This window comes from Cladophialophora carrionii, assembly GCF_000365165.1.
Source record: "Cladophialophora carrionii CBS 160.54 unplaced genomic scaffold supercont1.3, whole genome shotgun sequence".
Lineage (NCBI taxonomy): Eukaryota > Fungi > Ascomycota > Eurotiomycetes > Chaetothyriales > Herpotrichiellaceae > Cladophialophora > Cladophialophora carrionii.
This window is the reverse complement of record NW_008481828.1, coordinates 1412449-1439016: the sequence shown is the minus strand read 5'-3', so window position 1 is coordinate 1439016 and position 26568 is coordinate 1412449. Positions and strand designations below refer to the sequence as shown.

The 26568-nt window shown below is 53.7% G+C and overlaps 8 protein-coding genes across 8 annotated transcripts; 3 read left to right on the top strand and 5 right to left on the bottom strand.

Annotated features, from left to right (window-relative positions):
- G647_03911 (uncharacterized protein) lies at positions 1-1402 on the bottom strand (the record flags this gene model as incomplete). Its single annotated transcript, XM_008728256.1, has 2 exons — positions 1-126; positions 224-1402. The coding sequence occupies 2 exons, from the start codon at positions 1400-1402 to the stop codon at positions 1-3; spliced, it is 1305 nt and encodes a 434-aa protein (XP_008726478.1).
- A 3204-nt stretch (positions 1403-4606) lies between these two features.
- On the top strand, positions 4607-11178 carry G647_03910 (uncharacterized protein; the record flags this gene model as incomplete). The annotated part of the gene is made up of 3 exons (XM_008728255.1): positions 4607-4823; positions 4875-8226; positions 8289-11178. 3 exons carry the CDS (start codon positions 4607-4609, stop codon positions 11176-11178), a joined length of 6459 nt encoding a protein of 2152 aa, XP_008726477.1.
- A 1454-nt stretch (positions 11179-12632) lies between these two features.
- G647_03909 (uncharacterized protein) lies at positions 12633-14723 on the top strand (the record flags this gene model as incomplete). Its single annotated transcript, XM_008728254.1, has 2 exons — positions 12633-13768; positions 13862-14723. 2 exons carry the CDS (start codon positions 12633-12635, stop codon positions 14721-14723), a joined length of 1998 nt encoding a protein of 665 aa, XP_008726476.1.
- A 1082-nt stretch (positions 14724-15805) lies between these two features.
- G647_03908 (uncharacterized protein) lies at positions 15806-16422 on the bottom strand (the record flags this gene model as incomplete). Its single annotated transcript, XM_008728253.1, has 2 exons — positions 15806-16355; positions 16379-16422. The coding sequence occupies 2 exons, from the start codon at positions 16420-16422 to the stop codon at positions 15806-15808; spliced, it is 594 nt and encodes a 197-aa protein (XP_008726475.1).
- A 479-nt stretch (positions 16423-16901) lies between these two features.
- G647_03907 (uncharacterized protein) lies at positions 16902-18095 on the bottom strand (the record flags this gene model as incomplete). Its single annotated transcript, XM_008728252.1, has 1 exon — positions 16902-18095. The coding sequence occupies one exon, from the start codon at positions 18093-18095 to the stop codon at positions 16902-16904; it is 1194 nt and encodes a 397-aa protein (XP_008726474.1).
- Positions 18096-18369: 274 nt separating this feature from the next.
- Positions 18370-20765, top strand: G647_03906 (uncharacterized protein; the record flags this gene model as incomplete). Its single annotated transcript, XM_008728251.1, has 2 exons — positions 18370-18503; positions 18551-20765. 2 exons carry the CDS (start codon positions 18370-18372, stop codon positions 20763-20765), a joined length of 2349 nt encoding a protein of 782 aa, XP_008726473.1.
- A 1476-nt stretch (positions 20766-22241) lies between these two features.
- Positions 22242-22988, bottom strand: G647_03905 (uncharacterized protein; the record flags this gene model as incomplete). Its single annotated transcript, XM_008728250.1, has 1 exon — positions 22242-22988. One exon carries the CDS (start codon positions 22986-22988, stop codon positions 22242-22244), a length of 747 nt encoding a protein of 248 aa, XP_008726472.1.
- A 1709-nt stretch (positions 22989-24697) lies between these two features.
- Positions 24698-25578, bottom strand: G647_03904 (uncharacterized protein; the record flags this gene model as incomplete). The annotated part of the gene is made up of 4 exons (XM_008728249.1): positions 24698-25007; positions 25179-25212; positions 25373-25479; positions 25535-25578. The coding sequence occupies 4 exons, from the start codon at positions 25576-25578 to the stop codon at positions 24698-24700; spliced, it is 495 nt and encodes a 164-aa protein (XP_008726471.1).
- Between the last annotated feature and the right edge of the window lie 990 nt (positions 25579-26568).

The following is a 26568-nucleotide window of genomic DNA, read 5'->3' as shown; positions in this document are numbered from 1 at the left end:
TCACCTGCGACGAGGTAAGTCGTTCTCTCTGTCTCTGGAGATCTTTTCCCATTCTTCGAACTCCTGCTGCACCAGGTCGAGTTCCTTCTGCAAGTGGCGTAACTGGATCTCGTACGCTTCTAGTGTCTAAAAAAATAAAGGTCAGCTCTGAAAACGCGTGGAACGAGGGTTTTGTGTGACGAAAATAGAGTCGGTAGAGGACCCCTGCTGAAGTCGCACTCACCTTCTTCGCAGCTCTGATCGTCTCCTCGTCCAAGCCAGAGTCTTCTCCATTGGCATGAGCCGTGGGCGCAATCTTGTCCATCTCCATCTTCAATCTCTTTGCGCGCTCTCTGATCCCGAGCATCCTCGCCCAAATTTCCTGCTCTCGGGCGTTTAAGCTAGGATCGAAGACCTGTCGTTGCAGATTTTCCAGCTTAGCTTTCAGCTCTTCTTCAGCATTGTCCATGACATAGCCTCGGTTACGCAGGATCTGCACTTTTACTGCCAATGCCAGTGTCCGTTGAGCTGCTACTGCTTGCCTCCGCTTGCATTCCTCGAGACGGGTGGCAACATTTTGGCGGTGCCTGTCTAGTTGCACTTCGAGGGAGGTGTTGATTTCTTGGAGCATCATGTTGCATCTCTGAATGCCTTCCATTTGTATCTGAGCCTTGCGGCCGAGTTGAAAAAAGCCCTGCACAAGCAAGGGAACCCAGTCTGGCCCGGGTCGGTGTGAGACCGCCTCTTCCCACTTGTCCTCGTCTTCCCCGGGCCCTGGTCGGTACTTCAATGCATCGGTTTCGCTTTCGACGTGTTGGTACAGGTACGTCCGCAATGGAGATGATAAGCTCGTTGGATCCCACTTATTTTTTACAATGTTCATTTGTACGGGTATTGAGCGGAAAGTGTTCATGCCGCGGCCCTCCTCCCATAGTGATTGTGCGCCGGGTTGTCCCTGTCGTGACTGACCAAATTGCAACGTTTGATCAAAGGAAGGCTGCGCTGCTTGTTGCGCTTGCTGCAACCCTTGCCCGAACGTGCTGCCTCCTGTTTGAGGTTGGGTTGACGCGCCGAATAAACCACCAGGTTGCTGCTGATTTTGTGAGGCACCGAAGAGCCCTCCGGACTGTTGAGGATTCTGCGATGCGCCAAAGAGACCCTGCGCTTGCTGTTGACCTTGTCCAAAAGTCGCACCTGCTGCCTGTGGTTGGGTTGATGTACCGAACAACCCTCCAGTCTGTTGCGCCTGGGTCTTGGGTGCGCTGAAGCTAAAGCTCGGAAGACTACTCTGTTGCTGTGTCTGCTGTGTCTGCTGCGGCGCGCCGAACAATGATGTTGTGGCTGTCGGCTGGGTGGTAGGGGGCTTATTGAAGGAGAAGAGGCCGCCAGTCTGTGCTGGCTGCGAAGATCCGAAGAGGCTCATGGTGAAGAGGACCTTGTCGAGGGCAGAGATTTTGTGGAAGTGGGAAGAGGAAGGGAGGTAACCACCTGGAAGGCGCTTTTAGGTCATTGTAGTTCAGGAGGATACGACAAACATTCTCGATAATGTTACAAGGTTGGAATGGCAGACAGTGTGTTAGGAGTCCGGTGTGGTGTTTTCAATCTGGGGAAAGACGAGTTGACGCGCATATCACGCGAAAATGTATCGGCGATATATTATTCCGTCCCGTGGCGACTCTTCTTGGCGCTTGCCTGCCCTTACACAACCGATTGACCAGAGCAGTTCGTGTTACGCAAGAGGCAGCATAGATGAAATGGAATGTTATTTACAGTAGCATCCACAGTTGAGATGTGGTGCGGTATCGTGGCTGCCACTCTGAAAGTGCTTGACTATTGCGACCAGGCCGAACCACATACGCGTTGCAGGAGTTATACTATGTGGTCGCATAAGCAAATAGGGTCGCTGGGTCGATATATCATGGGACTCATATTCCGACCATGCACCTCATCCTCACGAGAACGAGTCCATTGCGAATCCTTGTGGTGTCTCTTGCGGAATATTCGACCAGCTGCCCGCGTTCTTCGTCGAAATGTGCGTTCTTGTGTTGTCAAGAAACATGGACAAGCCATGATCAAAAGTCTGCATGCAAATTATGTTCCAGTCTTGTACCCAAGACAGTTTTGTCGACGGCCTCGATGGCTGCCGTGTACAAGAACATCACTAGTATTTCTTTCCATGACTGGCTCTCTCGGGTGGCTTCAATCATCGGCGATGTGGACTAGGATGGGACTGACCGTAATATCGGAGTGTGAATGACAACGTTACTCTGTTTGATGCGCAGACGCTGTGGGAGATTGAAGGGAAGCGGGAGAGAGAGGACAAAATGCCCGGTCGGGACGAGGATGTCAATTTCATCGACACATAGAATGCTCTCAATCTCACCGCCTGAAGCAACATTGCATCGGTCCGTCTTGAAATGATGATAGAACCCACACTTGAATGAAGGGCTAAGAATGCCGCATCGTTGTCAAAAGGGCGACAATCCGCGAAATATGGGCCGACACCCGGAGGCCGGCTTGTATCAAAGATGGCATAATCAAAGCTCGAATTCTCAACCCGAGGATATTCCAGGCAATATATGTAGCTCTTCCCAATACGAGTAGTAGTCTCAGTGGCAACTGTTCTCGGCGTGCATCGAGTTAGCCGGGGGTTGTGTTCCACAAAAGAAGCAGTATCCAGGGTCCGACAGCTCTATTTGGCAGAATAGCCAATCGAAATAGCCGGATTTGAATGCGGCTCGAAGGTACGGAGTACGGAGTATTGCGTCTTGATGCATTTCATTAGCATGCAGGGCTTAGTAGGAGCAGGGGTCTCTGATGACACCAAGGATTAGGTGCCACCCTGTCCGAAGTCGGAAGGGCCACTTTAGTGCTGCTGCGAGTGGGAAAAACGAATGCTCGAATCAACACGTTCGACGTGTGGCCCTGTCTCTGATCATTGGCTCGTGGCCAAATGAAGTCATGGTTCGATGCTGTTGTGGTGAGCTGGGCAACCAGATGAACCGCGAGATGACTGGCATTTGATGCTGCTGACCATGCTGTCCACCGAAAGACCAGAAAAATTGCACATGGCACTGGATCGCTTAGGAGGACATGTACTGTACCATGCGACGTGACTCTAGGTGGAACAGGGCGATTCGCACCCATCTCATGCTTGTTACGAGGGACCATCTGGCAGCAAGCCCCGGCGTGGGGTACATACATGCTGAGGCGCTTTGTTCGGGTTTAAATTGGTGGTGGTACCACCACATGGCACAGCAGTATTCAGTACTTGCGACAGGCAATACAATCCCGCGACAGTTTTCGAAGCTTCGAAGTGAAGGATGAAACATAGTGGTCCGATGATAATGAGGCATGTGCACCTGCGTGATATCTCTACCCTCCGTTGCCGGCTGTCCTGGTGTCAGCAAGGACTTAGCACTCTCGCATCGTACCCAGGTAGGTTTCTTTTGTACACCGTAGAAAGCAACAGAAAAATTTTGCGTCTAGAGACCAGAGGCCCGGGCGATACCGGAAGATGGCTCTGGTGGTCAGGTGTGTGAAGCGTGGTTCGTCAAGAGCCGACGGGGTCATTGGAGCGACTCGCGGTCAAGGCCGATGGGAGCCTTACGCAGTTCACCCCTTCAGCTTGGCCGTTCGCACAAAATAGTGTAAGCACAAGCACAGGATCTCGGTAATTTGCGCGTCTAGACTCTACAAGTGGAGTGCAGCTATGACACACAGGAACTGGACGAAAGAGGGCACAAATACACCCTGGGGGGCAGAGTCGCACGCCGGTAGCGGGCTCAAAAATCGGTGCTGAGATTTTGAAAGGTAATCTAGTAGTAAAGGCGACATGGTGATTGGGCGAAGCTGTCCGTTATCAGCAACTCTCCCATATGCACACTCTATGCACAATGATGGAGAGCTGGAGGCTACTGTTCAGGATAAGGGCCAACGCGCCAATAGCAAGAGGCAGAAAGAGCTGCCCATGGAGAAGGTGCAGCTGCGTCCGAGGCGCCCCCCCACCATGACAGCCTACCCACCTCGCGGTGCGAGAAGCACTGTTCCGGGAGTGTGCCTGCTGGGTGGGCGAAATTTTTGTTTGCGCTCGGGAGAAGTGAAGCATCAAGTGAATCTTGGCTCAAGTGCCTTTAGCAGGGGGAGGCCCAATTACCGACGCTGGATCGGCTACCCGCGAAAGGCGCCATTGCGTAGAATTCCAGTGGCCCGATCAGACACAGACAGTGACAGTGACGAGCGCAGAAAGTTCTGCGCTTTGCTTGAAAATCTAACCCCACACCTTGTGCTTGCTGCTGGTTTCGCCTTCGCCAGCCCAAGCATCTTTCTTTTCTTCCACTTGCCCACCCTCAGCTCTTCCTCCTCCTCGTCTCTCAGTCCTGCTCGCAGTCTCTTGTATCCACCAGCCCCCCTCGAGCACTCCTTCAGCTGCAGGAGCTCGATTCACAGAGAGACAGCCTCCTTGCTGCCAGGAAACGAGAGCACCTCGTCGCTGTCATCCAGCAGTGTACGGCGACTTGTCGACTTTGTCGATCTAAACTCAGAGCAGCTATCCGCACGACCTTCGCCACCTGCCTTCACGTCTTCGATCGTCAGCTCAAAGACTTCGTCGCTAGTCGACCCTAGGATGGGCTCAGTCGCCGAGGAAAGAAGACAACAAGAGATCGCAACTGAAGAGGTCCAGGAAGAGTACACTCCGTACCAGCCCGAGAAGGGCTATGGCTGGGGTGAGGCTTTGCCGCAGAAGCAAGGCCTGTACGACCCTAGCCTCGAGAAAGATGCCTGTGGTGTAGGCTTCGCTGCCAATATCAAAGGCAAAGCGAGCCACAAAATCATCAGCGATGGTAAGATCCGCTCCAAAACCCGGCATCTGGTCCTTCTCTGACAGCATTCAGCACGCAATCTCCTCTGTAACATGACCCACAGAGGTGCTGTGGGTTCAGATGCTCGAGATGGCGACGGCGCTGGTGTCATGACCTCCATCCCTCACAAATTCTTCGTGAAGAACTTTGCCCGCGAGGTTGGCGTGGAACTTCCTCCGCTGGGTCAATATGCCGCCGGAAACCTCTTCTTCAAGCCCGACACTGAGATGCTGAAGCATGCCACCCTCAGCTTCGAGGAGGCTGCTCAATCGCTGGGACTGCGCACCTTGGGGTGGCGGGAGGTCCCTCGAGACTCGACATTGCTTGGTCCTGCTGCCCTATCCCGCGAGCCGATTATACTGCAACCTTTCGTCGTCCTCGCCTCCGCATACGGCACTGGTAATACGCCCGAGAACACCGACCCCGAACAGTTTGACGATGCAGAGTTTGAGCGAAGGCTATACATCCTAAGAAAGACAGTTTCACATGATGCACGATGGAAGCCGTGGTTCTATGTCTGCTCTTTGAGCAACAGGAACATTGTCTATAAAGGACAATTAGCACCCGTTCAGGTGTACCAGTACTTTCATGATCTGGTTTCAGTAGACTACGAAGGTCACTTTGCCCTGGTTCACTCTCGGTTCTCAACCAACACATTCCCCTCCTGGGATCGGTCACAGCCTCTTCGATGGCTCGCACACAATGGTGAGATCAACACCTTGAGAGGCAACAAGAACTGGATGAGAGCGCGCGAAGGTGTCTTGAAATCCGACTTGTTTGGCGAGGAAATCGAGAAGCTCTTTCCCATCGTCGAAGATGGAGGCTCTGACTCTGCTGCATTTGACAACGTATTGGAGCTCTTGATGATGAATAGGGTCCTTTCCCTGCCTGAGGCCGTGATGATGATGGTTCCCGAGGCTTGGCAGGGTAACTCAGCCATAGATCCAGCTAAAGCAGCGTTCTATGAGTGGGCTGCTTGCTTGATGGAGCCTTGGGATGGTCCTGCGCTGTTCACGTTTGCCGACGGCCGCTACTGCGGCGCCAATCTTGACCGAAATGGTCTCAGACCATGCCGTTACTATGTGACCGACGACGATAGAATCATCTGTGCCTCTGAAGTTGGTACCATCGCTATCGAACCTGAACGAGTCATCATCAAAGGTCGGTTGCAGCCAGGGAAGATGCTTTTGGTCGACACAGAGGCTGGGCGTATCATCGACGACGCTGAACTCAAAGCCACAGTTGCAAATAGACAGCCGTTCCAACAGTGGCTGAACAAGCTGCTGATGAAGATGCCTGATGTTGTGGACGCCGTCTCGAAAGAGGTCGATTTAGGCTACAAACTCTCCGATGATAGCATTCAGGAGGACGCTAGACTAAAGGCCTTCGCCTACTCCTTCGAGCAGGTCAGTCTACTACTCGGACCTATGGCCGCAGACTCCAAGGAAGCGCTCGGATCCATGGGCAACGACGCACCTCTTGCGGCCCTTGCCCAACAACCCAGACTCCTTTACGAGTACTTCAGACAGCTGTTCGCCCAGGTCACCAATCCTCCCATTGATCCTATCCGAGAAGCAATCGTCATGTCTCTCGAATGCTACGTCGGGCCCCAAGGTAACTTGTTGGAGATGGATGAGTCGCAATGTGGCCGACTTTTGCTTCCATCGCCAATCCTCGAGATCGAGACGCTGAACGCAATCAAGAACATTCAAACGTACAACCCAGATTGGTCTGTACGGACGATTGATATCACCTTTGAGAAGGAGGACGGCATCGATGGCTACATGAAGGCACTTGACGACATCTGCGACGAAGCCACAGCTGCAATCGATCAAGGCGACAAGGTCATTATCCTGTCTGATCGGGCAGTATCGGCGGACAGAGTTCCCGTGTCTTCTCTCCTTGCCACAGGTTTGGTTCACCACCATCTGATCCGGAACAAGTGGAGGTCGAGAGTTGCCTTGCTTGTCGAAACTGCAGAAGCAAGAGAAGTGCACCATATGTGTGTATTAGTGGGCTATGGTGCTGATGGCATTAACCCGTACCTTGCTATCGAATGTATCCTGAAGATGAACCGCCAGGGGCTCATCAAGAAGAAGCTGACTGATCAGCAAATCATTGCCAACTACAAAGCTTCTTGCGATGGCGGCATCTTGAAGGTCATGAGCAAGATGGGCATCTCGACTCTACAGTCCTACAAAGGCGCACAGATCTTTGAGGCCCTGGGCATCGACGATACTGTTGTTGACCGTTGTTTCGCCGGCACTGCCACTCGAGTCCGCGGCATGACGTTCGAGCTCATTGCCCAGGATGCCTTTGCATTGCACGAAAAAGGTTATCCCTCTCGGCACGTCAGATCCATCCCTGGTTTGGCCGAGTCTGGCGAATATCACTGGCGCGACGGTGGCGAACCCCATATCAACGATCCTGTCAGCATTGCAAACATTCAGGATGCGGTCAGGACGAAGAACGACAAGTCATATGAGGCTTACTCCCTGTCCGAGTATGAGCAAATCAAGCATTGTACGCTCCGCGGTATGCTCGACTTCGACTTCGATCAACGTGCACCTATTCCGATCGATCAAGTGGAGCCCTGGACGGAAATTGTTCGACGTTTCGTCACAGGTGCCATGTCCTACGGCTCGATCTCCATGGAAGCACACTCAACTCTTGCTGTGGCTATGAATCGGCTGGGCGGAAAATCCAATACCGGTGAAGGTGGTGAGGACCCGGAGCGTAGCCTTAAGATGGAGAACGGCGACTCTATGCGTTCCGCCATCAAGCAGATCGCCTCTGGTCGTTTCGGTGTAACATCGAACTACCTTGCCGACTCTGACGAACTCCAAATTAAGATGGCTCAGGGAGCCAAGCCTGGTGAGGGTGGTGAGCTTCCGGGCCACAAGGTGTCACAGTCAATTGCGCGAACTCGGCATTCTACCCCTGGCGTCGGTCTTATCTCTCCCCCTCCGCATCACGACATCTACTCTATTGAAGATCTTAAGCAGTTGATTTACGATCTGAAGTGCTCCAACCCAAGAGCGAGAGTCTCTGTCAAACTGGTTTCTGAAGTGGGTGTCGGTATCGTTGCTGCCGGTGTCGCAAAGGCCAAATCTGACCATATCTTGATATCTGGTCATGACGGTGGCACCGGTGCTTCGAGGTGGACTGGCATCAAATATGCCGGCCTCCCGTGGGAGCTTGGTCTTGCTGAAACCCACCAGACTCTTGTGTTGAATGATCTCCGAGGTCGTGTCATCGTGCAAACTGATGGCCAGATTCGTACCGGTCGCGATGTTGCAATTGCCTGCTTACTTGGCGCTGAAGAATGGGGCTTCGCTACGACGCCTTTGATAGCCATGGGCTGCATTATGATGCGCAAGTGCCAGTACGCATGGTCCCCTCTCCTCCCCTTTGCCTTCAGCTGTTTTTGCTAACACATACTCGCAGCCTGAACACTTGCCCAGTCGGCATCGCTACTCAAGACCCTGTTCTCAGAGAAAAATTTCAAGGCACTCCCGAGCATGTCATCAACTTCTTCTACTATGTGGCCAATGAACTCCGCGCCATTATGGCTCAGCTTGGTTTGAGAACAGTGAACGAAATGGTGGGTCGCGCCGAACTCTTAAAAGTCCGCGAAGACCTTCGCACAGGCAAGACACAAAACATCGACCTGTCCCTGATCTTGACACCCGCCCACTCTATCCGTCCCGGTGTGGCGACGTACAATGTCCGCAAGCAAGACCACAAACTGCACACTCGGCTGGACAACAAACTCATTTCCGAATCTGAGCTTGCCTTGGAGAAGGGATTGCCCTGTCGAATTGAGACTGACATTGTCAACACCGACCGTGCATTGGGCGCGACCCTGTCCTACCAGATCAGCAAGCGATACGGCGAGGCAGGTCTCCCTCAGGACACTATTCACGTCAATATCAGAGGATCTGCTGGCCAATCTTTCGGCGCATACCTTGCGCCCGGCGTCACCTTGGAGCTGGAAGGTGATTCCAATGATTATGTCGGTAAAGGACTGTCGGGCGGTCGCTTGATCATCTACCCTCCCCGCAGTGCTGTTTTCAAAGCGGAGGAGAATATCCTTGTTGGCAACGTCTGTCTTTACGGCGCGACAAGTGGTACCTGCTACTTCAGAGGAGTCGCTGCCGAACGATTCGCTGTCCGCAATTCAGGTGCTAACGCAGTCGTTGAAGGTGTTGGTGATCACGGCTGCGAATACATGACAGGTGGTAGAGTCGTTGTGCTGGGAAGCACAGGTCGCAACTTCGCTGCTGGTATGTCAGGTGGTATCGCCTACGTCCTGGACATGAACCAAGACTTCCATTCAAAGATCAACATGGAAATGGTAGAAGTTTCCGGCGTTGAGACACCCGAGGAGATTGCATTCTTGCGAGGAATGATTGAAGACCACCATCACTACACTGGTTCAGAACTGGCGGCCCGCATCCTGCTCGAATTCAACAGAGCCCTTCCGCGCTTCGTCAAAGTCCTACCTACCGACTACAAGAGGGTGTTGGCAGAGCAGGCGAAGCAAGCTGAAGAGGCTAAGAAGGCAGAATATCCTCTGCCAATCCTGCCGGGGAATCCTGTCCGCAATCTCCACCAGGAACAGCGCGAAATCCGCCATGATAAAGAGGCGAAGCAGCAGAAGGCCAGCATGCTGGACATCGAGGAAGGAGTCAATGGAGATGCTGATCAAGCCAAACACAAGGCCGCCCTCGTGCTCGACAAGACACGGGGCTTCATGAAATATGCTCGCCGCGCCGAGAAGTATCGCAATCCGAAGACCCGAGTCAAGGACTGGGCTGAGCTTAATTCCCGACTCAACGAAGATGAGTTGAAGTACCAGTCGGCCAGATGCATGGACTGTGGTGTGCCTTTCTGCCAGTCTGATACCGGTTGCCCAATCTCCAATATCATTCCGAAGTGGAACGAATTGGTCTTTCAAGATCAGTGGAAGGATGCTCTCAACCGTTTGTTGATGACCAACAACTTCCCCGAGTTCACCGGCCGCGTCTGCCCCGCTCCCTGCGAGGGTGCTTGTGTTTTGGGCATCACCGATGATCCGGTTGGCATCAAGTCTATTGAATGCGCCATCATCGACAAAGGGTTTGAGATGGGCTGGATGGTGCCCGACCCACCGCAGGAGCGTACTGGCAAGACGGTCGCTATCATTGGCTCTGGTCCAGCAGGCCTTTCTGCGGCGGATCAGCTCAATCGCGTGGGACATACCGTCACCGTCTACGAGAAGTCCGATCGTGCCGGTGGTTTGCTCATGTATGGCATTCCCAACATGAAGCTCGACAAGAGGATCGTCCAACGCAGAATTGACTTCATGGCGGCGGAAGGTGTTCAGTTCAAGACAGGTGTCATGGTCGGCCCGGGTGAGGAGGTCAGCCTCGACTCACTACGTCAGGAGTACGACGCAGTGGTCATCTCTACTGGGGCTCAAGTTCCTCGTGACCTTAAAATCAAGAATCGGGAAGCCGAGGGTATACACTTTGCCATGGAGTTTTTGCACGCCAATACCAAGTCACTCCTTGACTCTGAGCTGGGCGACGGCCACTACATTTCCGCCAAGGACAAGCATGTCATTGTTATTGGAGGTGGTGATACCGGCAACGACTGCATCGGCACTTCTCTGCGACACGGAGCCAAGTCCATCACCAACTTCGAGCTCCTGCCTCAGCCACCGCCAGAGCGTGCTCGCGACAATCCCTGGCCTCAATGGCCGAGAATCTACCGTGTCGATTACGGCCACACCGAAGTCAAGCAACACTACGGCAAAGACCCCCGCGAGTATTGTGTCATGACGAAGGACTTCGATGTCAAGGACGGACGCATTGTTGGCATCAACACAAACCGGGTGGACTGGACCAAGAGCGCCACTGGTGGTTGGGACATGAAGCCCAGAGAGGGTAGCGAGGAATATTTCCCGGCAGATCTCGTGCTTCTGTCCATGGGTTTCTTGGGTCCCGATGACCGTCTCTTTGAAGGCCAAGTTGAGCTCGACCCGCGGAAGAACATCAAGACACCAAAGAACATGTACAACACCAACCTTCCGGGCGTCTTTGCTGCGGGTGATTGCCGGCGTGGTCAGTCCCTTATCGTCTGGGGTATCAACGAAGGTCGCCAATGCGCCCGACAGGTGGACAGCTTCCTTGTGGGCGAAGGCTCTATCCTCCCAGTGACGGGCGGCATCATCCAACGTGCTCAACATGATGCTGTACCGAGGCCCAAAGAGTCGAAGGCGCACAAGGGTGGTGACATGGCGCACGCAGCCGAGGACTTCAAACGTGGCACCGAGATCAAGGTCGGTGCTTGAGTATTGGCACCTGTGGAAGATTAATTCTTGCATGGAAAAACGGAATGCAACCCCAAAAAGTACTGTGGTGGCTTTTCATCAATCTTTTGTTTCACGGTTTGGCATGATGAGCGCATCAGTCTGTGTCAACGATACCCTGACGAGCGCATTATGAATGTCGACAAGCGAGGTTAATGTACGTGGGACCTGCCACGGACGATGATTTCCGACACCTACGATCGTTTTATGAGCACGGATATTTGGTTCAGCATGGGTTCTCGAAAAGGTCACAGTCTGTTATCATTCAATTGCGTTATTGGAAAGAACCTGCGATGGAGACGATCGGAACTGAGAAGAATCAAAGTAGGGAGCGCTGCACACTGCCGATGGAAATGTATCAATACACGTCAGCGGTAGATAGCAGGTTCAATGATATTATTCAATTTGTTTAGTTGCGGTCTTTAACGTCGCGGTTGGAAGCGTAAATCTTAGGGTCGACCCCGACGCGATTGCGGCTCATCAAGAGGTCGCCTCGAGAAGGTAGAAACAGACTGACTTGAATCTCAGAATATCCGCGGAGGAGGCCGCATCTATCTAGCTATAGCCACATTCTCCCGGCGGCGTAGACGGTGCCTCGGTTGTAGGGTTCGAGAATGTTTCCCGTGATGTGCGAGATACTCGAGTCCAAATGTAAAGGAGAGAACAAGTTTCAGGTCGTCGATTTGGGTCCATGGCATGAGAGATCGAAACAAGATATCAAGCCGGATAGACAATAACTAGACGTGACGGATGGAGCGCAACTACTACGGCAGAGAACATTGTTGGTGTTCATTACTCTTGTGTTAACTTGAGGTTGACCTGAAGCTGAAGTTGCCTTGGTGTTGAGTGTTGATGTTTTCCCTTTCCGGATTCTTGGCAGAGCTCAACGTCGTCGTTCACTTCACACACACGTCAAATCACAATTAGGTGGTTTATCAATCTAACACGGGTGGAGCGCCTCAACTCTCTGCCATTGACAGCCTGAAATCTTATTGGTGGTATGGAGATCTGATAGTGAGATTTGTGGATGATGTGAACTGGTCGAATTGTACTCCGTCCTCCACTGCCGTCGAACCGTGGCGTGTTCCCAGCTTCGCGACACCACAAAACCCTGACCAGGCAACCATATCGCTGTGCCGTACGGCTCGATTGTGAGGCTTGAGACCCAGTCTACAACAAGCCCGGACTCGCTTCTGCACATGCACTCTCGGAGGCATTACAAGCCGCTTCCCACCACCCTGAAGTGTCGTCCCGGGTTTGATTCTCGACCACAACAGTATCATTATTGCCTGAGGCGACCACAATTTGCGACCGCGTCTCCGGCGTGTCAATTGCCGGCTCCATCGAGCGATCGAGACAACCAGTGAAACTCTGGGACCTCGACGTTTGTAACAACAGCCCAGGCCGGTACAACCCGTGGGTCCTTGATCAGCATGATGTTCCTATCCACATCCCTCCCCCTTCTGCCTCCACCGCCATCATCTCTTTTCCCCCCAATAACTGCCCCGGCGTCTGACGCACCTACATCCACTCCTGCCGCGCATCACCATCACCACCATCGCCGTCAAAAGCACAATGCCGTCTACAACGCCCGCAACAACACGCTCCTCGCGCTTTCGACCGACGAACGCACCGTCTCGCAGCGAAAAATGGCCATCGCCATGTACGGCTACAGCTGGCTAAAGCCCGCTGGATGTGCGAAAACGATGCTCGGTCGTCGCGAGGAGGAAGTGGAACGTGAGGAGGTTGAACGACAGCTACGCGAAGTGGAGTTGCAGGAGCGGCTGGCGCTGGAGACTGAGGAGCAAGAAAGGATGGCGAGGGCGCAGGAGCTGGGCGAGGTGGAAGAAGGAAGGGACCTGGATGAGGATATCCCGGACGCGGATGACCCTGATCCTGATGCCGACTATGAGAGTGAAGAAGAAGACGGCGCGGCAGAGGAGGGAGAAGATGAAGATGGCATGGAGATGGGCATGGCAGCAGATCTTGACGACGAGATCCCCGACGCAGACGATCAAGAGGCCGAAGACGACGACGAGCCTCTTTCTCCTGTGGGCGCGGATGGAGGTTGGGTGTACGATACGCGACGAGAGCCAGATACCGACGACGAAGACCAACTCCCTCAGCCGTTGCCGCCGCCGAGGCACCGAGATCGAGGACACGCAAGACACACGACCGTTGCTGGGGTACGAGTCCCCTTGTCGGGAAGCGAATACGACTACGACGAGCGCGACGCTGAAGATCTCGCCAACGCAATGCTCGATGGAGATGACATGTACGAAGCCGACCTCCATGGACCTGGCCGTAGTACGCTGTCGGGAGACCGTGATCTCGACGACGAGGTGCCCGACGCAGATGATGATCAAGCATGGGAACACACGGACACGGAACTGGAGGAGAGCGAGATGGACATCTCCATTCTACCCCAAGCAGCCCAGCCAGGACACGGTCGTCTCAGTGGGGGAGGACAAGAGAGCCCTCAACTTCATCCTCAATTCCTGCCGCGGAGCTCAGCTCGTGCGGCAGCGCCACGCTCTTCGGGACCATGGATTACAGGCCCCTCGCCTCTCCCGTCACCAGACCATCGGCCTCACCAGGCACAACCTCAGATAATGGCTCGTCAAAGAGGAGCCCAAGCCATAACACCAGAAATGGCCATCACAAGCAATGCGCGTTTCACCCCGGCACAGCGCTCCGTATCCACGCGGGCCGCTCGAATCGTCTCCGGAAACAGACAGCGACCTTATCGTCCCGATCTTGCTCGTCCAACCACGCGCCATCAATTACAGCAGACTCATACTCCAGAACTGCTCGATACACCTCCCCTCGCCGCTGAGGCTGGGGTTGATATCGACGTCGACCTCGATCCGGATGTGGATGACGAGGAAGTTGATACTGATCTTGAAGGCGAAGATGCCGGCGTTGATATCAACACACCGGACCCGTTTGCCGCCCCCGAGCATGCACGTGCCCCTGCGCAGGCGGGAACCGGAGATCAAGGAAGACAGCTCCGTGCGCCAGCTATAGGAGTACCTCGTGCGCGAGGACAGGGAGGCAGAGGCGGTGCGACTGGCGCCGGCAATACCAGTCCAAGCCGCGCCGCTGCGGCGCGGAATTGGCTCGACGGCGCGGCCGCCACTCTGGGCGTTGGTGGCTCCAGGGATGGGAGTGCGAGTGCGAGGACGAGTACGAACGTCGGGGCGAGGAGGACGTTATTCCAGCGGGCTACCCGTCGACGCAATGCTGGCGCCGGGACAGATGCCGATGTTGCGGCCGAGCTGCAGACTGGAGGACCGGCGACGTCCAGCGGTGGCTTGTTTTCTTCGCCCAACGTAGCCTCCAACGGCGGCGACGGAGACAGTGGAGGCGCTGGCGGAGGCGGAGGCGGAGCGGGTGGAGGAGAGTGGGACACCCCGGAAAGTGCGAGCACGAGTGCACCTCCGGGACAGACTCAAGACCAAGGCAGAAGAGTCGGCAGACGACGGAGTGGGCGATTCTTGGCCGGCAGAAGCCGGGCGGCCGAGTAAAGCGTCTAAGACCCGACTGGCGTGGCGGTATGGGAGGAACGTTTCGCTCAGGGATCAGCGGATGGAAGAGGTTGTACTACAATACGTATATCTACTGCGCGTTTGCGAATGTATCAACGAGTAGCCTTCGTCACCCATTCGTCCGTTGAATACCTTACCTACCTAACAGGTAGGTAGGCAGATATCGATACTCGCACGCACGTACTCTACACGTACCAACACCAGTACCATTCCAGTACAGATAGTGTACACGCACAAACCATGCCCACGCCCGCACGAGCACAAGCGCACGCAGCGGACATGTAAGTAGGACCAACGATCAAATAGAGAGACCAATCATTCGTGTCAGAGTTGTGGCCTGGGCTGTCTGGAGCCTACTATGTCGGTCGAGCAAGTCCCAGGTCCATTCGCATTTGCTCAAACTCGTCCTCACGTCGGGAAACCAATAATATTTGTCACGACAAACTCTGTGCGTGCGTTCGTCCCTCTTGCCCTGAAGTCCATCCAACCCGCTCGCACGGTACCCACCAATGCTTGCGAGTACGAATAGGATCCAAAAACTCCAATAACGCCATGCTGGTGCTCCAAGCCGATTGAATTACTGTAGCGTGAGGTCCCTCCTTTCCGGCCGTTGTTCCTGAATGCAATGATACACGTGGCGTGTAATACTTTTATACACAATCGAGGGGTTGTCTACCGTCTGCGAGAGGTGCTTTCGAGAAGCGGGAGACGGGATAGATGGATAGACAGTGCCACGCCGTGGGAAGGCTCGACTTGAGGTTCGCCCTCGAAGCGCGCCATGGTCAACTTTACCGCTATGGGTCGAGAATCGCGGTCGTGATTGTTCTTGCTGCGGTGCTATGCGGCGAGGAGAGCATTGATGGCACTCATTCCTTTCCTCCTGCTTCGGCACGTTTCGCATCCTCGAGGCCGGGGCGTAATGTGGAACCTCGGGAAGTAAAAACCTGGTTGCCCGAGTCCTTATCTTCCACTGATGGGATTCCCATTCTGATTTGAGCTCTGCTCTGCTCTCCTCTCATTCTTTTTCTTTGCATCGGTTTCTGGTTTATTTGGTTCCTCTCTCAGAACAGCCAAACCCACGCAAAGAGCGCCCAGACGGCCACGAAGAACAGTAGCCAGACTCTCCAGCCTACGCCTGTCCGTTCCGCCATCCTCAGCATCCGTCGCATCGTGCCGCGTAGCCTCACACCCGTGTTCTCGAAAGAGTCGTTAATCTGGCTGGCCAGAGCGCTGGAGTCTCTGATTTCATCGCCGATAGCCACGGTGAGAGATTTCAGTTGCGAAACCTTCTGGCTGAGGAGGGTGGTCTGGGTGATTTCATTTTGGGACTCGAGTTCTTCGAGCACGGAGGCGGAGTATTGGCCCTTTGAATTCGGTGTTGCGGGGCGGAAACCACCGCCCGAGGGCGTCGTTGAGCCGTTCGAGTGGCTGTACGGGGTTGAGTTCGGGAGTGGGTTCAGGTAGGGAGACGAGGAGGATGCGGAGGGCTGGGAGTACGCATAACTGGACGGTCGCTGTGTGGAGGATGAGGATGACGGTCGTGAGCCGGGGTAGTCTTGGAAGAGGGAGGAGGCCGGAGCAGCGCGGCGATTGAGAGAGGAATATCGGTTGCTGCGTTGATACGTTAGTCTTACATTTGCTGGTCGGATTTCCAGGCTGAAGCGACGTACTTTGACATTGTGAATTATTGAGAAGACGTCTTCATGAAGGAAAGGAGAGTTGTCTTTGGTGCATGGCGGATGTCGGATGTAGACTGGGTGTTCAGAGAGTATTCATTGTTGCGCGGCGTCTTGATTGAGAACCTGCGACACCGTGTCCACTGTGATCTGCTGGATGTTTGCCTTGAGGCCTGAGCCGTTCAAATTACTCGTCGGTTTGGACGGTTTCTCAGGTGTTTGAGGTCGAGGACAGCGTCAGCGGCGCAAACGGCCGTCTGAAGGGGTTGCGTGTGATGGTTTATGAGCTTCGCCGTATTGAAGATTGTTCTTGGACGGCAAGAGTTTGACCGCTTCTCAAACCATATGAGCACAGTCAGTGCTTGTCCATATGCTACAGGAGCCGTCGTTGGGTCTTGCACGTGCATCGAATGACCACGATGACCAAAGAAGCGGTAGCCAGGGATTCTCGTAACAAGACTTCTCTGAACCGCACCTCTATCTACCCCAGCGTTAGCTTCGTGAAGACGAAGCCTGAGTCGCCCAATGGATCCTCTTGCTCCACAGAGAAGGTGCTGGAGCCGCTATAAAATGCCTGCCCACTCACCCTGACGTGTACTTGGGCCGTCTTGACTTGCTTTGGACTGCCGTCAGCCATCTCAATCGTACCAACGAAGGGGGGTCCTAGGTCGCGGTTTGACACCAACGAATGGTAAGACCATGCTGTTCCGATACTTCGCTCTCCTTTGCAATATGCCAGGGCTTCTCGAGCAGCTACGCCGCTGCCGGTAGGTGATCGGTCGATCTGCTGGTCTGCAAAGAAACAGACGCCCAGCTCTGCGTTCGGAACAGGCTTACCTTCCCGGAGGACGCTGTCTGTCACAATGACGCCATACAGAAACGACAAGTCGGACTCCTCGGGATGTTGGTAGTAGCTTGTCAGCTTGGGTTGTTCACGTATACTCAGGAGGAGAGATTCTGTAGCCCTGCTTAGCTCTCGCATATCGATATCCTGCAAGTGCTCCTTGAAGCCAAGGCTACTGGCATCAACAACGGCATAGAAGGCTCCGCCGTAGGCAAAGTCCACTGATATTGGTGTTTTAGGGGCACCTTTCCTTTCCAACTGCGGCCACGGATGCGCGATGGCCAGAGGAACCTGGAGGCCGGTTGCAAAGGAGGGCACCGACACGAAAGATACCGGTTTACTGGGGTCTGAAGCCCTTCCATCGGGACTGACAGGGACACTTAGTCGGAGAAGGCCACAAGGAGCGTGGATATTGAGATCGGCAATCAGCGACTTGCGGTCCCAAATGATATCATTCCTTCGAGGGAAGATGTTGAGGTCATGGGTATCAAGCAGGAACCTTCCGAGCGCAATAGTGGCATGGCCACACATGGTTGAATAACCGTCGTTTGTCATGAAGAGCACGCCCATATGGGCTTGGCCGAGTTGGGTCAGCTCCGTGTCGGGACGGAGGACAGCACCATACATATCGTAGTGTCCCCGAGGTTCGAGCATGAGTCGTTTTCGGATGTGGTCATGCGTCTGGCGGGCCTGAGTTCTCTGCTCTAGAAGCGTACCTGTGACATTCGGGTATCCATCGATAACGATCCTGGTGGGCTCTCCACAAGTATGCATCTCAATACAGAAGATGGGCTTATACTCCGGCCGCGAGAGTTCCCGTGCGATATCCATAGTGAATCTCTTCCGTAATGGAGTACGAGTCTATTTCCTGGCAGGCAAATCAGGAAGCCTAAGGTGAGAACTGAATTATATCACGAGAATGAACTCGAGGCGCCCTCTGACAACGAGGGCAAGGCTAGTCGCCAGCCTTGCATAACTGCGGAGTCCCGCGAATTTCCCCGCAGACGCGCTGTTGACATGGGACTTTCACTCTGAGAAAAGGGCGAATATACGAGTAACGCCCATTCATGTCATCTCTTGCTGGGGACATTCCCACGCTGTCATCATGGCCCCTCGGCAGCAGGAGAGTTTTGGCTCTGTAGGCGAGCTCGACACCGAGGTTGTGTCTGAGCTAAGGGACAGGTTAACTGAGGCGGCCATCAGGTGCTCAGAGAGATGCCTATACCAGTCCTCGAAATGGTGCGTAATTTCCTAAAGGACCGGACAGACATTGACTGATATTCCAGGGCAGCCGAACTACTGGATGCTCTCCCTGAAACTGGCTATACAGATGGCGATTCTCAAATGCACGACATGCCCAGTGCACAATCCTTATACCGCAGTCTGACAACCGGTTACGATGACCCGGAAGAGGCGGCGCTGGAGGCTAAAGAAGCACCCAAATACCTGCTTGCCAAAGCGTTCTTTGACACCAAAGAGTTTGATAGATGTGCCGCCGTATTCCTGCCCCCGGCCATACCAGCTGGAGGATTGGCCATCTTCGACAAACCGAAAGGACGAACACCTACTTCCACGCCTTCAAAAGCAAAAGGCAAGTCGAAACACAATGATAAAGCCGCAGTGAATCCATTCCCCAACATCAGCCAGAAGTCGCTCTTCCTCGCTCTCTATGCGCGCTATCTCGCTGGAGAGAAGCGCAAGGATGAAGAGAGCGAGATGGTCTTGGGCCCTGCGGACAACGGACAGACAGTTAATCGAGAACTGGCCGCCCTGGCAAGAGGACTGGAAGCGTACTTTGGTGCGCGAGACGCAGCCGATCCACAACTCAAACGCTCTCAAGGCTGGCTGGAATACCTCTACGGCATCATCCTGTCCAAGTCAAGACAAGAACAACTCGCCCAGCAATGGCTCCTCCGCTCCGTCCGAGTCAATCCCTACCACTGGGGCGCATGGGAAGAGCTAGCCTCCCTCCTCTCCTCCATCGATGACCTGAACGCCCAACTTTCTCCGTCCGTCCTCCCTCAAAACCTGATGAGTATCATGTACCAGGCATACGCGAGCGTTGACCTCTTTTCCACCAGCGACCAATACACCACCTTGAACTACCTCCGCACCCTGCTCAACTATTTCCCCAAGTCGACATTCCTGCTCACCCAGCTCGCTCTAAGCCACTACCACGCCAAAGAATACGAGTCCTCCGCCGCGATATTTCAAGAACTCCTAGTTACCCATCCCCATCGCCTCGACGGCCTAGATCACTACTCTAATATTCTCTACGTCATGGCCGACCGCCCTCGCCTCGCTTTCCTCGCCCATCTCGCCACGTCAGTCGACAAGTTCCGCCCAGAAACATGCTGCGTGGTGGGCAACTATTACTCCCTGTGCTCGCAGCACGAAAAAGCAGTCATGTACTTCCGCCGCGCCCTCACCTTGGACAGGAGCTTTCTCTCCGCATGGACACTGATGGGTCATGAGTACATCGAGCTGAAAAACACGCACGCCGCGATCGAGAGCTATCGACGCGCCGTGGATGTCAACCGGAAGGATTATCGCGCTTGGTACGGCCTGGGCCAGGCGTACGAGGTCCTCGACATGGGTTTCTATGCACTGTACTACTACCAGCGTGCTGCAGGGCTGCGACCGTACGACCCGAAGATGTGGCAGGCCGTAGGAACCTGCTATGCAAAGATGGAGAGACTCGATCAAGCGATCAAGGCGTTGAAACGGGCTCTGGTTGCCGGCACGTATTTCGAAGAGTCCAGCTCCGTGCAGTCGAGCTTCAATGCAAATGCTAGTGTGAGCAGCAATGTGGCTCCCAGTGCCTCACGCGGAAAATCCGCGCCAGGGACGAAATCACAACAGCAGCAGCAGCAGCAGGCTGGTCGGAAACTTCTCGATCCTGAGACGCTATATCAGATTGCTAGTCTGTATGAGCGACTTGGCCCCGAGGGCGAGGCTGAAGCCGTTCGATACATGGAGCTATGCGTTGCGCAGGAGACAGGTGGGAGTCACAAGTCGGTCTTGAAGGCAGAGAAAGCGCTCAAGAAGCGACAGAGGAAGGAAGAAAGGCGTAATGCTGCTGCCGAGGAACGAAGAGCGAGACTTTCAGAAATGCGTGCCGGGGATGCTGCGAACATGGATGTTGATGCTGGAGAAGGTGAAGGTGATGCTGGAGGAGATGACGATACTGAGGTGCTATCATCGTCTCCCTCTCCAGACGACTCTGGGTCACAAGGTTCTGACAACGAAGATGAAAGTGCTGGGCCAGAAGATGGCTTTGGGACAGGTACCACGGCCACGACCTCAAAGGCGAGATTGTGGCTTGCGAGATACTCTGTCAGGATTGGTGACCTTGAACGCGCAGAGCGGTTGGCGGAGGAGCTATGCATGGACGGGTATGAGGTTGAGGAGGCAAAGGGCTTGGTCAGAGAAGTCAGAGGTAGGAGAGACCCCGAAGGTGGTATAGGCATGACTTCGGGGTTACTGCAGAGTGAGCTTTGACGTGGTTCGACAGGCAGGTCCATAGCGAACAGTGAACGGTCGAGTAGCAAAAGGAGTGACGCGGAATGAACCAGCCACATGACCAATTATAATATAGCTCTGTATGATCAGACCACCCATCGATAGCTCTCAAGTGGTCCAATGGAGCCTTTTCGGAAATACAAGTGCAAGCGACGGCGAGACAGCAAACAGACAGTAATGAACACTTATGCTGTAAAGGCGTTACGCCATCCTTGTCGTGTCTCGCATTGTTTCCGATATATGATCGCCACACGCTCGGGAACGTCGAGTGCCCTTCCACCTACCAATGTCAATTCCTATGTTCCACTGTCACTATCTAGATCGAAGATCGACGCAGCCCCCAACCTTGAGAGCTGTGCTCGCTTTGGAGGCCCTCCTGATGCCGATGTAGATCATTGATGAGGGTGTCCAGCACAGAAATGAACACTGTTTTGTCATCGACTTATCGAGGACGAGAACTTGGTCGTGCGGTCAAGCCGACCAAGAAGGAAACGGATCGATTGCCAGTAGCTTAGAGGGATTTGGTCTGGTGATAGGAGGAGGTTGGTGCACAAAGTCCTCAGCTCGGCAACAACAGAAAGGATTATCAATGACGTTGCCGAAGCGTCGTGAGAAAACTCATCAACGAAACTGGGATCCAACTTGAAGATGTTGCTGATTGCATAGAAGATCTCGAGACGGGAGCTTTGCAGACCGTGTACGTCTCCATAGAAATACCCAGCTGTCTCTATTCCAGCGGTGTTGGAGGCTTTTTCTCTGTGTGCAGTACCTGGAATATCTCACGATATCTTCCGTCACGACAGGACAGCCGAACTCGCGGGTTGCTGTGAGCTTCGTACAGTGACAGGCGGGTCTGATAGGGGTGTTCCGGATGCGTTTGAGCTATGACTTCCTGTAGCCGCTCCGTTGCACGAGTCCCACGTGTGTAGGGATCCAGTCTGGCGTTCGAGACGTTTACCACGATGACGTACGGAGCAGTCGATCTGTGAGGTGGAGAGAGTAGGACAGGAGTGGGAGATAGGTGAGCTTGCAAGCAGCAGGCTTCATGAGGCCGGGCAAGACAAGCAGGAGGACGGATAGGGTCTTGAGGAAAGGTACGGCTTAGAGATCATAATGAAGGCAGATAACTTGTCGAGCAGTATCATTGACTCTGAAGACTGGCTGGCCGGACGAAGGTATTGGATGATCGCGAGGAGTCGAGAGGCAGAGCAGGAGGAAGCGTGCATGGTCAATATGCGTCTAGGGACTCGAAAGCTATGAGCAGTGTACTGCGCCTTTTGGCTGCACCGAAACAGCACTTAGGGATCAGTGTGCCTGTGAATGCATCCATTTCTCGGCCCACGATTGCCTCGTCATAGGCATGTCCTTCACCCTGAGGCGGCGTCATTTGGGACTGCACTGCACGCGTCGCCCTTCAAGCGCAGTTTTCCATGCCTCATAGCATCCCGCGCAGACTCAATTCTCAACCGACTGCGTGACTTCGCCCGTATTCTCCCCCCTGACCACCCACAACGGATCAGTCATGAACGATCCTTGGACCAAAGTCTGGATCTCAATGTGTCGCCACCCGGACCACCACAAATAGTCGCCGACCATGGCCAGCCGGTCCTCTTCATCGACCTGCAGCCACCTGCTGACTACCTTTGTAGGAAAACAGCGGTTCGAGACGATCAGATGTACCTTGCCACCGTCCTTTGTCTGCCGTCGAATGCTCTTCAGCACTTCCACAGGCCTGGTCAAATAGTCGATCGAGACCACACACGTCGATGCGTCGAGCTTCTGCTCTGGCTCCGGCTCCTCCTTCGCCGACGCTCCCGGTAACCGCACATCCGGATCGTCATTGAGATCCTGCACGGACCAATGCTTGAGCACCCTGTTCTTGCTTAATTCCAGAGCATTCATCCCCGTGCCCAGCACCTCTAGCTCCCCCGACGTGGCCGCCTCTGCCACCTCGCGCGGGTAGTGCGAAATCCAGCTGGAACAGAAGTCCAAGATTCTGCCCCTTCGAGGCAAGACGTCGTCATAATGCCGTCGGAGGTTGTTGATGGCGTTGTCATCAATGTGTGTCACGAAGCGCGGCGACGAATAAAAGGCAGTGTCATTGCCGGGTTCTGTGGGCGTAAGATCCGCCTGCGTGTACGGGAATGGGCCATCTGGGTTCTTGGGCATATAACTCCTCGGGGGCAGCGGTGTTGAATCCATCTTCGTTACGCCCGCGAATACTCCGGATAAGAAGGAAATCGATCTCAACGATGTGCGCGTCAGCACCCGAGACATTGAATACTGCTAAATATGGACGGACACATGAGAAGGAGGGCCCTTGCCTCTCTGCATTTGAGGGCGAGGAATCACGTCGTCTACAACGCCAACGGCTCACATCGTTCAAGAGATGGATGACGTTGACGATATCCTCTGACGCCAATCTACATCGGGGAGTATTTGTTCAAGTGGGCAATCTCCGGGTTGTGTACCCGTGGCGTTCGCGACGAGTCTATCTTGACCTCCTACACGAGTTGTCTTCACCGGATTGCATGTGTCGGAGGGCACAAGACAGGATAAATAGCTGGAAATACCATACAAGAATGCCACGTCTTTCACAATTGCAATATCTTCTCTTTCATATGGATGCGCGCCAGGAATGTACAGTAGTAGACGCAGTTGACAGGGATGTTCTTTTCTGCTTTTCTTCTCCAAGTCCCGGCACAAGGCCAGATGCATGATGAAAAAAAAAGAATGAACGATACCAGGAGCAGTATCTAATGATGCAGCAGTTATGTTTGTTTGTTTGTTCGTTTGGTAATGATGTTGAGCAGCAGGAGGGTATCAACAGCATAATGATATGTGTGTATTGATATTGAGGAGGATTCGAGCAGCAGCAGGAGGATGTCGGCAGCAATAAGAATGTTGTATAATGATATTGAGGGCGTTGGAGCAGCAGGAGGTCATTCGCAGCAAAGGTGTGTAATGATATTTGAGTGTAGGGGAGGCGTCTTAGGTGTTGAGGTGTTGCTTGAGTGCTGATAATGATGCCCGCCAGGGTGGTAACAATAATGTTTGTAGTTCTCAAGAGTAATGATGTCCGCCCAGTATAATGATAGTGGTAATAATGTCCACCTGGTATCATAATAGTAGTAATGATAATAAGACCTTGTGAGGCTCCCGGTGATAATGACAAGGTTGGTAATAAGGGCGGTTTGTAGGACACCCTTCGTATACTGGGCGGCATAGGTAGGGATGGCGGTTGCTGGAGTTGTAATGATGGTCATAAAAATGTGTGCCTGTAGGTGTTCTTGCCCGGTGCTGCCCCCAACTCCAAGGACAGACAGCCTAAGCTGATGGCTTCCAGGCGGTCGCCACGCCTAAAAGCTCTGTTTGTCCAGTGCCCCAAACTCCGAACACCGTACTCCTGAACGCCAACGCCATAACGCCCGACGCCTAAACGCCTAAACTCCCAAAGTCCCAAATGCCAACGCCAAAACACCAGAACGCCTTGACTTTTGCGCTCCTCGGAAACAAATGGTGCAGTCATACTTGCTGTTGGGCCCTCAAGGATACCACGAGCCTTTCGAAATGACACTACTAGCACTCGGGCACCTGTATTGAAGCTTGCCAGCGAAGAAGCGGACTGACCACACCCCATGATATGAGGATTTTTTCCCTCTTTTCTTTTGCTTTTTTTGGCCTTTCGGCATCTTGTCTTTTCTTTTTTCGGAGACAGTGTCTCATCTTCTCTTTATGCTTTTCTGGGGAATGCATTTGAAAGAACCAAGAACGAAACCGTACTTGCCGTTGGGCCCTCAAGGACACCCGAGCCGTTCGAAATGACACTACTAGTACTCGGGCACCTGTATTGAAGCTTGCCGATGAAGCAGTGGGTTTGTTCTGGTGTATGGTAAGAGGGGGGACGACCTCTACCAGATCATGCTTTTGTTGCCATGCAGCATGAGCAGGTTTTTGTCCTGCTTCCGCACCTTGTAGAATTGGGGGGCGTCTGCCCTGGGCAGATCCTCCTCCCACGACACGTACTGGCGTGCCTTTATTGCCCGCATCTTGCGGCAGAAGCTGTTGATCGGCTCCCGGAGAATTGGCTCCGGGGCCACCGCTGCCTCTAGCTTAGGCGCTGCCCGCCGCTGGGGGAACGCCTTCGCCAACCGGGCAAAAGCCTGCTTGATGCAGGAGGAGAATTTAGACACAACGGAACCCATTGTGTTTGATGTGATGCTAGAAGTTGCTGTTAGCACCAAAGCCATCGTTCAATGGAAATGGGAAGTGCTGGACTTACAAGAAATACTGTTGCTGCTGTTATTGTTGCTGCAGTTGCTGCTGATGCCGTTGCTGCTCTAGAGTACTTCTTTAGGATCTTGTCACTGTTAATGGCGTAGCTTCACTTACAAGTGCTGCTGTTGCTGTTGCTGTCGCTGCTGCTCTGGAGTACGTTGTTAGGATCCTGTTCGCTGGTGTCTGGGAGCACAAAGCTTACAGGATGGGTGGTTTGAGTGATATGAAGAGAAGAAGAAGAAAGAAGAAGGGAAAAGGGCAAGAAGAAAACTTTTCTGCCCAGGCAGGCAACAGGCAAGAACCCCTACCTCTAGTTCTGACGAGGCTGGGAGGCAACGAAATAATCACGATGATAATCGTCTTGGATGCGCTCATATGTTGAGGCCGGAATGTATTGCGGTTGGTGGGCGACGCGCTGCCATGGTCAGTCCCTCCACCTTCGCACCACAAGGATCCACTTCCAGCATCACATTTTCCGATTGAGCACGCCACTCTCGAATCCAATGAGGACCATTGGTTAATCGAAGTGCACTCGAGATCCGTGCCATTGATCTTTCGAGTTTGCCTGCTCCGGTCATCCACCTTGGATTTGCCAATGGGTCGAAGCCTTGCCGGTTCACCAAAGAGAGTGCCCAGTCTGCCGGACTGTCCCATCACACACTGTCGCGTTCGATCTTACCTGTGACATGCTGTAGTGTGTCCGAGCCACTATGGGTAAAGGGGCGCGGACTTTCACGGCGAGCTCCTGCATAGCCATGGCTTTAGACGACGGCGCAGTCCTTATACCACGCCTTCAGTCGCCAGCGGAGTCTGTCGCAGCTCTCTGTGATGATGCACCGCTTCCGCAAAAGACGGTCTTGATAACATCCATGCGTCAATAGCTGTCGCGTTAGGGTTGGTGACCACTAGCCACCGATAGGTGGAGTTCGGAAGCCGAATCCGAGCTTTTTGAGAGGTACGAGACCGAGCTTGTGTCGACAGATCCTCTGTGGCAAACTCGGAGCGGGACCGAAGGGGCCAGGTCAATGGCCTATGTGGGCTTGGTATTGCATTGCGCCATGCAACAAGCGGCTGAGACGACTCAACAATAAAGCAACCATATCACCTACCTGCTCTTGGTGATCGTAGTTGGGTTTGATTCACTCAAGGTCGATGTCAGGGCCCAAGCTCCTACGGGAGACCGCAGAGCCAGTAGAGCAGCAACTTTACAGTCGGCAACCCAAAGTACTCGGAGAAGATTTCCGATCTTTGGTCTTAAGATTGTTCTCTTGGCATCGTCGGGATTCACAGACTGTCGTCACCCTCTTTGATACGGAGTGCTGGACCGCGACCAATGAAACGGTCCTACTTGTAGTGAAGAGAGTCCCTGTCAACAGCGAAAGATGATGCGACTTATAAAAGTGACACAGTTCCTTTGCCATTCCACTTTGTCAGACTGCGGTCAAGACGTGCAGCAAGGGCTTACCAAGATACCAGCTCGACAATTGACGTTTATCAAGGATAA